The sequence below is a fragment of the Carettochelys insculpta genome, chromosome 1 (assembly GCF_033958435.1).
Source record: "Carettochelys insculpta isolate YL-2023 chromosome 1, ASM3395843v1, whole genome shotgun sequence".
NCBI lineage: Eukaryota > Metazoa > Chordata > Testudines > Carettochelyidae > Carettochelys > Carettochelys insculpta.
This window is the reverse complement of record NC_134137.1, coordinates 26,406,829-26,419,592: the sequence shown is the minus strand read 5'-3', so window position 1 is coordinate 26,419,592 and position 12,764 is coordinate 26,406,829. Positions and strand designations below refer to the sequence as shown.

Here is a 12,764-nt window from a genome sequence, read left to right as displayed (position 1 = left end):
CACAGCCACATTCTCTTATATTATATTTTTAAGAACCTTGTTATACAGATGACTAACAAATTACTGTGAACCATATGAAATATTTATGCAACTACTTTACACTCCAGTACTATTAAAAAAACTGATTTTTAAAAAAAAATATAAAATTCATACAAGACTGCACTCTCACATATATTCAGTACCTACCATAAGGCTCACATCCATTTGGTATGTACTAGCTATACGCAATATAAAACAGTATAACAGTAAAATCATGAAATTCATTTTGGGAAAATAACTGAAGTGGACAATGCATAATGCTTTATAAAAATATTTTTTATTAATAAAAGCAGCAGAATCTGAGCAGGACAATAGTACAAAAAATGTAAACATCACTAAGTTCAGCTCTAGCCAGCTGAACAGCAGAAAAAACTATATTAAATGCAAACTAAAGTACAGCTAAATAATAGATTATACTGTAAACCAACAATGTACTTTCTGTTTTCAATTAAAATAGTAATTTATCGTTGTCGGTCCCAGCGCCAGATACTGGCATCATCACAAACAGCTATAAGGATACTGCTATCCCTGCTAAAACTGGTTTGTCGAATGGCAGCAGCACATTTGGGATGGGTAAGTGTCGTACATCTACAAGAAAAAAAATTTTTTCAATGTTAAGTCCACATTTGCTACTATACTTCTTAAGATCCACTTGCTAGATCAGACCTTTAACATGTTATTTGACAGACTTTACTGGAACCCCCTTTGCAAAGGGAAGGTTAGCAAGGCTGGGCCCTTACGTATAGTAGTGCCTCGATTTATGTGAGGGCCGTATTCCCACACACCATCGCATAAATTGATTTTTGCGCAAGTTGGGGGGTGGCTTTTTCCCTGGCGGAATGCACATTATGCAGCCGGGGAAGCAGCAGGAGCACCTGGAGCTCGTTTTGAAAGGTAAGTCCTGGGGTTGGGGTGGGCAGTTGGGAAGGGTTAAGCCTGGTGGTGGGTTGGGGACATGGGAGGGGAGCAGAGTGGTTAAGCCTGGGGGGTGGGGTTAGGGCTGCAGGGGAGCTGTGGGTGGAGTTGAGCCAGAGCTATATGTGGGGGGCAGGGGGCACGGTTGAACTGGGGCAGGTAGGGTTGAGCTAGAGCCAGGCACAGAGGTGGTGAACTGAAGCCATGCTCTGGTGGTGAGCCAGGATGCAGGGGGGGCAGGGTTGAACTGGAGCCATGCATGAGAGGGCTTGACCCGGAGGCACACTTGAGGAGTGGTGAGCCAGAGCTGGGCGCGGGGGTGGGGGTTTGAGCCAGAGGTGTGCGTGGGCGGTGAGGAGGGCTGCGTGGGGGGTGGGGTGGGGGGAGACTGAACTGGGGCTGCCCAGGTTGAGCCAAGGCTGGAGGGGAGCAGAATTTTAAATTTGCACTTAACTCACATTAATGCGAGTTAAGCACAACTTGAAATCATGCATTTCATAGAATAATAGAGCTGGAAGAGCCCTAAAAAAGCCATTGAATGCACCCCGCTGCTTGAAGCAGGACCAAACCCATTAGATCAGCCCGTCAAGGCTTTGTCGAGGCGAGACAAACACCTCCAGGGATGGAGACTCCACTACTTCCCTTGGTAGACCATTCCAATGCTTCACCACCCTCCTAGTGAAAAAGTTTTTCCTAATGTTCAACCTGGACCTTTCCAACCACAACTTGAGACCACTGTTCCGCGTTCTGCCATCCGTGACCACTGTGAACAGCCTCTCTCCAGCCTCTTTGCAGCCTCCCTTCAGTAAGCTGAAGGCTGTTATCAAGATTTCAAGATTTTACTGTACTCCTTGTTCATTTGGAACCCACCACCCAATTACTTCTTCTTCCCTGCCATGTCTTTCTTCACCCAAATTCAATGTTCATAAAGCTCTAGCTGTAAGTAGATCATTTAAATAGGTTACTGTAATCAACATAAGTAATGATTTTTAGTTCGGAATACATTATTGTAAATGGGTGATGAACTATAGCAAGGTTTCTAGGAAGAACTCATATGGCTCTTCACCAGGTCACCTGGAAATTCATATTATAAGCCCCTCCAAATTGTGCATGTATCTAGCCTATAACACTTCATTTCTGCTACTACTACCCTAGTATTTTCCCCTTCACCCTCCATTGTGGGCCAAACCCACCAGGTAAATCTCCCAATTACTAGGTAAACTTTTCGCTGTAAGCTATTTGAGGCATGGACTTTTCTGTACAGTACCTAAGTTCAGTGCCCAGCACAGTGTCCTCCCAGCTCCACTGGGGCCTCTATGCACTACCATAATCTACTATGTGTGTGTAAGATTGTCTGTGGATCTGTGTGTTCAAAAACTCCTAATCAGAGGTAGGGTGTATGTGCGTGTGAAATCCCCCCACCCTCAGTCGTTACTTGATGTTCCCCTTCCTCACTGTCAGGGGGAGGGAAAAGTGCAGTTTACTGCATTCTGTGCACTTTGCTCTCACACCCCAACAGGGCCAGGAAGGGGAACAGCAAGCAGTTGTCAGTGAGGAGGGGCACAGGAATCGAGGCCAGTGTTCCCAGTATGGTGAGCACCTGAGCAGCCACCCAGGAGAGATTCAGGTGCTGCCCAGCCAATTAGCAGCGCGTCCACAACCACCCACAGTGGGAAGCATATGTTCGTATTGGTGGTGCACATCCACACATGCCTTGGTGCACATAAACACTTATTCTGCCCATGGATGGAAGACATTAGAAGGAACAGTGATCAAGGCAGATGCCTGGATGTGAGGGAGGGGCAGAGGACAAAGGATTGTGGGGATGCAGGAGTCAAGGTTGCAGGGCTGAGGAGAGGCTCAGGGCAAGGGGCTGTGGGTACGGTGAGGGACAGGTTTGGAAAAATACAATCATTTAAATTAAGCATGTACATTTTACTTTTATTTAAAAACAATACACCCACATTATTATTGACTTAAGGTCTCAAGCAACACCAGGCAAATTTGCTAGTACAAATAATAAGGTTATCTTTACAGTCTCAAAATACTGTTTACAGAACTGAAGGTGTGAGTACCAACATTCAAGAATTTAGGTTACATGTAATATGAGAAGAAAAATGCCCTACCACACCCTTTAAGTATATGGGTCATGTAAAGAAGGAAAATGCCCCCAACTCCATGTCTCAGTATCACAAAGAAACAAAGGGAGTTTAGAAACTTATATATACTTACTTAGCCTTATGAGGATCTTCTATTTCCAAATCCCACACATAAAGTTTGCCAACTTGATTGCCCAAAGCAAGCATCTTTGAAACAAGAGCCAATAGTGATACTTCAAAATACAGAATCAAAGAACAGAAGACACTTCATAAAGCCTGTAGGACTAACAACATTTCAAATATTCAAATAACTATAAAACTAGTGATCTGCACTACACCCCCTGCCATGTGTCTTATGCATTTGTCTCAGTTTCCCCATCAGTAAAAGGTGAAAGATTGAGTAATTTTTACCCAATGCTTAATGTATCCCCAGTGGACAGCCAGGATTAAAATCTAGTATTCCTCACTACTAGTACAGGAAACTCCTTGATCCAGACCATGTTGCCTCCAATCACATAAGGGCATGTCAGCTGAAAAGTTTTCCTCATATACCATTAAGTCATCTAAATAATATAATTAGGAAAGAGTCCCAGTTCCCTAAACTGGGATCTTCTTCAAATACAGTAAGAGTTCAAACCTCAATTTTACCTTTTGCCAGAAGTCCATTGAAAACCTCATATACCAGATATCACACTGACTGTAATCAAATCGCCCTAGTATAGTCACATTTGACTCACTGGGCTTGATTTTATCTATATCATCTTCCATTTTGCCTGGTTTCCAGCACACAATTGCATTTTCACAAGACTGTGGAAAGAGAGAAGAAAATCACTAACCTGGGAGGGGAGAAGAGGGGAAGACACCACCCATGCTTTTTTCAAACATAATTTTATCCAAACTTCTCCTTTTACAACCACTCTTTAGAACATTGAAATAATCAAGGATGCCACTCAATCTTAATTGTTTATCCACAGATCTTACACTATGCAGTCCAAATAGAGCCATCCCACCCAAATTACTTGCCAATGACCTTTAACTGCCAAAGGAGTGACAGTAAAGTGCACCTGAACACACAAAACACAAAAAGGAAGTTTAGTTTGTGTCTGCAAATTTGAAGAATTTTGCTAGAAAAGAGCTAAATTGTTTTCAAATCTGAGAGTAGACAGGGTATTCCCCAACATATGCAGAGAAAACATTACCAATGTTTCAACAACAAATCAAAGTCATCCCATGATGCAGACTTTCCAATTTAAGAGCACATATTTTCTCTTTTTTCTTGCAAGAGTCACACGAAGTGCCAGAAATGGACAGTCCTGCTTTTTTCCCCCCAATGAATAGTCCACCCGAAACCTGGATTTTCAGTTCTAATATATTTTTACTAGAGCTTTGATTGCTAGAAGATTTGTATAATTTTTTTAATAGAAGACTCTTATATACCCAAATCCAAATAATTAAATTGACAATCTGTTTATAAAAATCACCCTGCATGGCACAATAAGTCAATTTCCACCCAATAAGTCAAAGCAACAGAAAGACACCCTGATCTACTCCACTCTCACCCAAAAACTATTGTTTGAGACCCAGAATGTAAGCAAATAACCTTGAAAATATGGTTCAACAGTAGATATTTTACCTTGGAAAGTATTAGATCTCCTAACCATCGTACACAGTCAACATAGTTCCTATGTATATCTCTGGTAGAAAAGTCAGGAAAGTGAATTTTCTGAGAAATAAAAGGCCTGTGAGGAAAAACCAAAAAGTCATATCAAGAAAAGCAAAGAGAGGCCACAAAAATAAATATGATTTACATTATAAAATGTTCTGTCAGCAGAACCTTTTTCTGCCGTGTCTAATAATTTGAGGCATAGATTTCAGAAACATATCTGTAAGGTAAATACTACATGATTGTCATCAGTGAATTAGCTGAGGTTCCAAAATACATGTGCGGTATGGGTGGTGGAAGAAGGGCAGCAGGCTCTGGAAAGACAAAATATTAAAACAGAAGGAATCCCAGAGCCTGTTTCTACACCCAATACTATTAAAAACAAAATATAAAATGTTTTGACAAAGCTTATTGTAAGAACACCCTATGTTTCTTCTGAAGTACCATTTAACATTTGGTAATATTAAGAAAGCAGGTATATTTCTAGTATTAGTCCCATCATAAAATGTATTTGGTACACCTTCACATTTATTTCACAAATTGAAAGCTACTCAATTCTAGTACTGGTACAAACAGGTAAATACATGAATTGGTCTCCCTTAAAATTATAGGTCAAATTTTGCTAGTAGTGTAACTGAAAGGTAACTATCTTTTCAAATCAACATATTCTATGAGACTGATTCACAGAATTCAAAATTCTCCAGTGTCATTCTAACTGTATGTATATGTTTCCCATACAGTCCCCATATAAATTGCCACAATGCCAACAACTACCGAGTCAATGTTAAATACCACATTCTGGTTGGAGCAGATATGGACCTTGGGTGAGAAGATTCAGATGTGCACGTGCACATCTGTCTGTCTGTCCAAGAATAAGGAATGAGATTGTGTTTACCTGTTGGTTTTATTTGGATTATACTCATAAGACTCCTTAATGGCATTCATCATTCTCTTTGAATTGATTCTCCAGAGTTTCAGAGAGTGATCCATACCACAGGACATTATTTTCTCACCAAGAAGATCATAATCCTACAAAAAAAAAAAAAAAAAAAAAAAAAAAAGAGAATCGACTTTAAGCCTTCAATACTATTATATTTCAGCTTACTAACTTGCTGATTCTATTTTCTTCTGTATTAACACTGATTGCATAATATGTTTAAATCATATTTTCAGTCTAGAGAGCAAGCATATTTCAAGATGGAAAAGTATTAAATAGTGATATTTAAATATCAAAGCTTGCTTCCTGTAAAAGGTATCAGATCTCAGAAGGCCTATTCGACTCTCCTGAAGGCAAAAATAAGGAACACTGAATGAAGCTGAAAGACAACAAATTGAAGACTGCTATTTTCCTCAGCACAGAACCTGTAGAACTCATTGTCATATGGTTGAATTGAGACTGTAGTAGAATTTAGAAAAGGATTGGGCACCAATGAGGACCATCCACCATTATGATATACAGAACAAAAATAATTTTGAGGGCTATTAACCCTTATACTTCAGAGCATAAGACAGCAACTGGCAGGAATTAAGAAAAGTTTTTTCTATGGGCAGTTTATTCCTTTTTTTGTCTACTATGAGGTTACTTGCATCAAGATACTACTATGTGTATCCTGTATCTCATACTCACTAATATCAGAAATATTACTGGGCTAGAAGAACCACTGATCTGATTTTGTATGACAATACCAATGTTTCTGTAGGAGGAAAGACTATTTGTTCTAGAAAGAATGAATTATTTAGATTTGAGCTATCTAAGTGTTTGTTACATGTAAATGAAATGTGAGCATCTGTACATAAACAGACCCTTAAAGAAGCAGGCATAACAACAAACTCAAGTAACTATTTCCCATGTTCATTTAACACTTTTTCTTCATTATCCATTCCTTTCTCCTCATATGCTTTTTTACTTTCCATTGTGTTTTATGCACACAATTTTACTCAAATATATGTGGCCAGGGCAATATTGGAAGATCCCTCTCAAGCATAAATCATGTCTAATGTGAAATACGTGTCAAGTTCTTAACTAAAGAAGCAGTACTGAATTAATTATATATTACTGTAGGTCAAAACAAGACTTGTGGTTAAGTGTGGCACTATTCTCTTGTGCATGAAAGCACCAGTGTTTTGTTCTGCTCATCCTTAAAGATCACTTGTGCAGTGTCTTTCAACACCAAGTCACCTTTGAAAGGTGTTTTACAGACAGACAAGTAAGCTCCAATTATGTGATGCTTGGCTTAGGTGAAGAGTTAACCTGGCTCTGGGGGGCAGCCCTGAGCCTTGTGACCCCTTAACCCCCCTGAGGGAGTGAGATGAATCTCACACAAGCGAGAAGCCAAAAAAAAAAAAAATCACCCACAAAAAAAAACTTACTGACCTGGCCCACAAGTGAAAAGCAGAAAAAAAAAAGATCGACCTCACTCCCTGAAGGGGTTGGAGGGGTGACGAAGCTCAGGGCCTACCCCCGAGGCCAGATTAACTCTTCTGAGGGCCTGGGGCTAGTAGATTTTGTGGGGCACCATAGGTTCTGGGGTGGGACCAAAAATGAGGGTTTCAGAGCACAGCAGGGGCTGGCTACAAGGGGAGGGCTAGGGTGGGTGTGCAGGGTCTGAGCAGGAGACAGGGTGTTGGAGTGGGCTGAGGGAGGCAATAGGCAATAAGGAATGCCTAACTGATGCAGCTCCTGCCCCCTTCTCTCATTGGCTGCCAAGTCTCAACACCCTCTCCCACCCCACCTGGCTCAAGTACCAGCTCACCCCACCGTGGAGCCCTGAGTCTTACTGGCCGGATCGAGGAAGCCATGGGGTGCATCCAGCCTGCTGGCTCATGAGAAAGAATGCAGCTCTGGGAGCAGCAGTGCAGGTACAGAGCTTGCAGGCTCCACCCCCATCACTCCCACTGGCTGGCAATCAGAGGGGTGCATAACTGGTCAGATTACCATTTCCAGAGAGTAGTTATCAATGGTTCACAGTGAGGACAGGGCATAACAAGTGGGATTCCAAGGGATCAATCTGGAACCGATTCTGTTCAATATCTTAATCAATGGTTTAGATAATGACATAGAGAACACACGTACAAAGTTCATGGTGGTTATCAAGCTAAGAGTGCTGGTAAATGCTTTGAAAAATGGGATTATAATTTAAAATAATCGAGATAAACTGGAGAAATGGCCCGAGGTAAACAGGAAGAAATTTAACAAGGACAAATGCAGAGTACTTCATTTAGAATTCAGTTTCATGTAAACTAAATGAGAAATCATAGAACACTAGGACCGGAAGGGGCCTCGAGAGGCCATCGAGTCCAGTCCCCTGCCCCGACGGCAGGGCCGACCACTATCTACACCATCCCTGATAGACATCTATCTAATCTGTTCTTAAATATCTCCAGCGAGGGAGATTCCACAACCTCCCTCGGCAACTTATTCCAGTACGTGACCACCCTGACAGTTAGGAACTTTTTCCTAATGCCCAACCTAAACTTCCCTTGCTGCAGCTTAAGTCCATTGCCTCTTGTTCTCTCCTCAGAGGCCAAGAAGAACAAGTTTTCTCCCTCCTCCTTATGACACCCTTTAAGATATCTGAAAACCGCTATCATGTCCCCCCTCAATCTTCTTTTTTCCAAGCTAAACAAGCCCAATTCTTTCAGCCTTTCTTCATAAGTCATGTTCTCCAGACCTTTTATCATTCTAGTTGCTCTTCTCTGGACCTTCTCTAATTTCTCCACATCTTTCTTGAATTGGGGTGCCCAGAACTGGACACAATATTCCAGCTGAGGCCTAACCAGCGCAGAGTAGAGCAGTAGAATGATTTCTCGTGTCTTGTTCACAACACACCTGACTGCAAATGACACACAAATGACTGACTAGAAAGGAATACTGCAGAAAGGGGTCTAGGAGTCATAGCAGATCACAAGTTAAATATGAATCAGGAGTGTTGTAAGCAAGATATGAGAAGTAATTCTTCCACTCTACTCAGCATGTTTAGGCCAAGGGGTGCCCCATGTCAGGCAAGATGTGGACAAACTGGAGAAGGTCCAGAGAAGAACAACGAAAATGATCAAAGATCTAGAAAACATGACTCGTGAGGGAAAGCTGAAAAAATGGAGATTTTTTTGTCTGGAAAAGAGAAGACTGAAAGGGGACATGATAACAGCTTTCAAATATCTAAAAGGCTGTTTCAAGGAAGAGGGAGAAAAATGGCTCTCCTTAACCTCTGAACATAGGACAAGAAGCAATGAGTTTAAATTGCAGTGAGAGAGGGTTATGTTGGACATTCAGAATAAAATTTCTCTCAGGATAGTTAAGCATGGAATAAATTGCTTAGTGCAGTTGTTGACTTTCCATCATTGGAGATTTTTAGGAGTAGGTTAGACAAACAGATCAGTGATGGTCTAGATGGTGTATGGTCCTGTCATGAGTGCAGGGGACTCTCAAGTCCCTTCCAATCCTGTGATTGTGTAACAATTTAAAGTTGGGAAGTCTATTTTATATATTTACAGAAACATTATAAATATTTAATTGGCACTCTAGTTTTTCTCTAATCTTCTGCCTACTTAAGATGTCTGTATCACAACTACCAGCAAAAGTCACAAGGAATAACCCACATGTGTAAAATTAAGCACATGTAGGATAACAGCCTTAGACTGCAAGACCTTTAGGGTAGGGACTGTGTTTATGTGCCATGAAAAGCTATGCAATCTGTGTCACTTTAAGCTATACATTATACATGTAAAAACTGAAGGAAAAAGCTATTTTAAACTTTGGTTCCTTCATCCAGCCACCGAGACTAAACCTTTTCAACAGTAGAGTAACAACTGATCAGTTTCCTCTTACCCTCTGATGAGGTGTCTCAGCTGAGGTCAACTGACACACTTGCAGTCCCTAGAAGCATTCATCAGAGCATTAAGTTCCTAGAGAAGATCTTTAAAGAATTCCCTTCCATTTCCTTCCAGCCCCACTCTTTAGTCCCACAGTGTCCCATGGGACATGATGCAAATATCCAGCTTCTCTAGAGTCTGAGTGACACAGATGTTCAGATTTTAGGGGTTGGCAAGTATTTTAGTGTTAACCTTGTGTAATATTAGAATTGTATTAGACAAAATGTGTTTGAAGTGTTCACTTGTGTGCTTTAGGTTTGCTAGGCACAATATTTAAGCCTAAACATGATTCAAAGAGAAAAATATTGGGTTTCCACTACATAAGGCTGAAGCACTGCCCTCTAGTTTTTCACTTACTGCACTTAAGACCTCATCCCTGTGCCCCTCTACTCCTCCAAATATTGCAACCAATGTGTCTGTCTGGATGTTCCACAGTCTCAGTGCATGATCTAGAATAAAAAGACAGAAGCTGACGGGTTAACATTTATCATTAGGTTCCTACCAAAATTCGTGGTCCATTTTGGCCAATTTCATGGCCATAGGTTTTTTGAGATTGTAAATGTCATGATTTCAGCAATTTAAATTTGAAATTTCATGGTGTTGTAATGCAGAATGGGGGTAAAGTTTATTGGAGGGTGGGTTGCAGTACTGCTACCTTCTTTCTGTATTGCTGCTGGTGGCACCACTGGCGTCAGAGGTAAGCAGCGGGAGAGCAGCAGCTACCGGCCGGGGCCCAGCTCTGAAAGCAAAGCTGCCACGAGCAGTAGTACAGAAGAAAGAATGGTATGGTATGGTACTGCCACCCTTTACTTCCGTACTGTTGCCTGCAGAAGTGGGCCCAAAGTCAGCAGCTTCCATTCTCCAGCCATCCATCTACAAAGGCAGTAGTGCAGAATTACAGGTGACATAGTATGATATTGCCACCCTTACTTCTGCATTGCTGCTGCCGGTGAGGCGCTGCCTTCAGAGCTGGGTGTTTGATCGACACCTCCCGCTTTCTAGATACCCAGCTCTGAAGTCAGCACAGAAGGCTGGGACATAGGGGTGGGGGAACGAGGAGAATATTATAATACCTTAAAAATAACCATTTAACAATTCCCAGCAATTCCCTTTTGGGTCAGGTCTCCCAATTTGAGAAACACTGGTTTCCCCTATGGAAGCTGTTTCATAATCACAGAAAGTAAAAGCACATCATAAGATCAAATTTCAGAGGTGCAGCACAGATTTCTGAGTCTGTGACACATTTTTCATTGCTAAAATAGTCGTAGGGCCCTATTTGTCAAGCATTTGTTAGCTGAATGAAGTTTTTAGCCACCACTTCCAAGAACAGGAATTTCATAGTATTTATAATCCATAAAGTATGTTCTTCTATCACTACAAGAAAAAAATTTAGTTGAATGTTAGGATCATTTTAGCACTCTAGATATGGTTAAGAAAATTCTCATTCTAAGGACAAATTGCTACCTAGCCTATTTGCAGGCCTTAAGTCACTTTTCAGGGGGAGGAGAAGGAAAAATACATTTCAGCCAAAAGTTAAAGTCTCAGTCATTTTCAGCTGATTGAAGTGGTTTTTAGCATGCTTTCTAAAATATAAAATCAGCAGTCACCTGAGTTATCCAAGTATGCAGGGGAAAGGATGCTTTCACTCTTTATAAACTCTTCAGCTATTATTATATGCCCTGATAAACGGGGGAAAAAAAAAAAGGTGTGTGGGAGGGTTAGTGTACTCTGAACTGAGGGCAGGATTAAGCCGTGAATTGTATATATGCAACTTCAGTTGAAATCAATGGGAGTTGTCTAGCTGTTTCATAACAAAATTTGATGCCAATTTTCAGTAACAAGCCACTGACAATTAAAAACATCAGGTTTTAGAAAGAACTGAAAGATTTCATGGTTCCATTATATTAAAGTACAGTCTAATAAGATGGATGTGTCAGGCTAGTTACATTTTTGCTACTTCCTTCCGTGCCTCCTCCCCTCTCCAGCCCTATTCATCTCCCCAGAGATATTAGAAATGGCTAAGCAGTTCTTGGATGTCTATTACTATCACTGTCAAAGCATTGTCTGGGAGGCAAAATATGATCAAAAAATCATACGCTATTGTGACTGTATGATTTTGCTTCTTTAAAGTTTTAAAAGTATTTAATTATAAATACAATAAGCTCAAAAAATTATGGTTCCCACAGCTCCAACACAGCACACACAAAGCTGCAGAAATTCACATTTCTTGACTCTTGTGAAATCTCATCTATAACTGCCTTAATGTAGAGGGTTCTTCATTTAGAACAGATTAAGTTTTCAACTCTAACACTTGCAAAACTTCATTCTTGCTTTAAATTTGTCAAGTTTATAAGGCTATGACTGGCTGTATCAACACCATATGAACCAACTCTCCCTTCACTTCCTCCAAATTTGGATTCATGTAAATGAAAGGAGAACCAGGCTAAGATGTTTTTTCCCCCAAGCTCGTAGTGTGCACCACACAACTAACACCACTAGGTGGCAGAACAACAGCATATAAAAACAAGTTTAAATGATAATCACAAAGCTCCATGAATGCCCCATGGTTTGCACAACTGTCATACGTAACATGGATGTTTTCTTTCTTCAGAGATATTGTTGAAGTCTCCTGATCCTGATACTAACTGATGCAGTTATGTCTAATACAAACCATGGGTTTCATGAAGTACATGAAAACCCAAATTAACAGCAGTTAATTTCATCTAGCGTTTCAGGGCTTAAAGTTGGTTTCAGAACATGAGAGAGAGAATCTGGGTAAGAGAAATGGAAGAAAAGAGATTACATTACTAGACAATCTTTGGAGCCTCAGAGAACTCTTCTCTGGGTCTGGAAAAGATGACGAGAGTGTAACAGGTAAACCAGAACCTTAAGTGTAGCATTGCATTTCCATTGTGCAGACCTGAAGAACTCAGTGGAGCTTGAAAGCTTTGCTCTTCAACAACAACAATTGTGTTGGTCCAATACATATTACCTCACCTTGTTCACCTCAGGGCTTAAAGTGTAACACATTAATTAGGGATGTTAATGATTAACAGAAAGCTTTACCCTAAACAGAGGCAGCTTAGCCCTGGAGAAACTGGAGCAGCAGCCCTGCCTAACCTCCTCCCCCACCCCACCTTTAGCTGGAAATTGCTCCAGCCCTGCAGGGCTGCTGC

General features: G+C 40.9%; 1 protein-coding gene across 3 annotated transcripts in view; it reads right to left on the bottom strand.

Moving 5' to 3' along the window:
- Window positions 1-255: 255 nt before the first annotated feature.
- The window catches only part of EED (embryonic ectoderm development), a 28,370-nt gene continuing 15,861 nt past the window's right edge, over window positions 256-12,764 (bottom strand). Inside the window, exons 7-13 of one of the 3 annotated variants that reach the window (XM_074983792.1) lie at window positions 11,196-11,267; window positions 9,946-10,037; window positions 5,612-5,745; window positions 4,687-4,792; window positions 3,702-3,860; window positions 3,187-3,260; window positions 256-627 (exon numbers count right to left, since the gene is read on the bottom strand). In XM_074983792.1, the coding sequence (XP_074839893.1) occupies window positions 501-627; window positions 3,187-3,260; window positions 3,702-3,860; window positions 4,687-4,792; window positions 5,612-5,745; window positions 9,946-10,037; window positions 11,196-11,267 (764 nt within the window). In that variant the 3' untranslated portion in view covers window positions 256-500. Of the gene's footprint in view, window positions 628-3,186; window positions 3,287-3,701; window positions 3,861-4,686; window positions 4,793-5,611; window positions 5,746-9,945; window positions 10,038-11,195; window positions 11,268-12,764 lie in introns of all 3 variants that reach the window. The other 2 variants (XM_074983807.1, XM_074983799.1) reach the window with 2 other exon arrangements.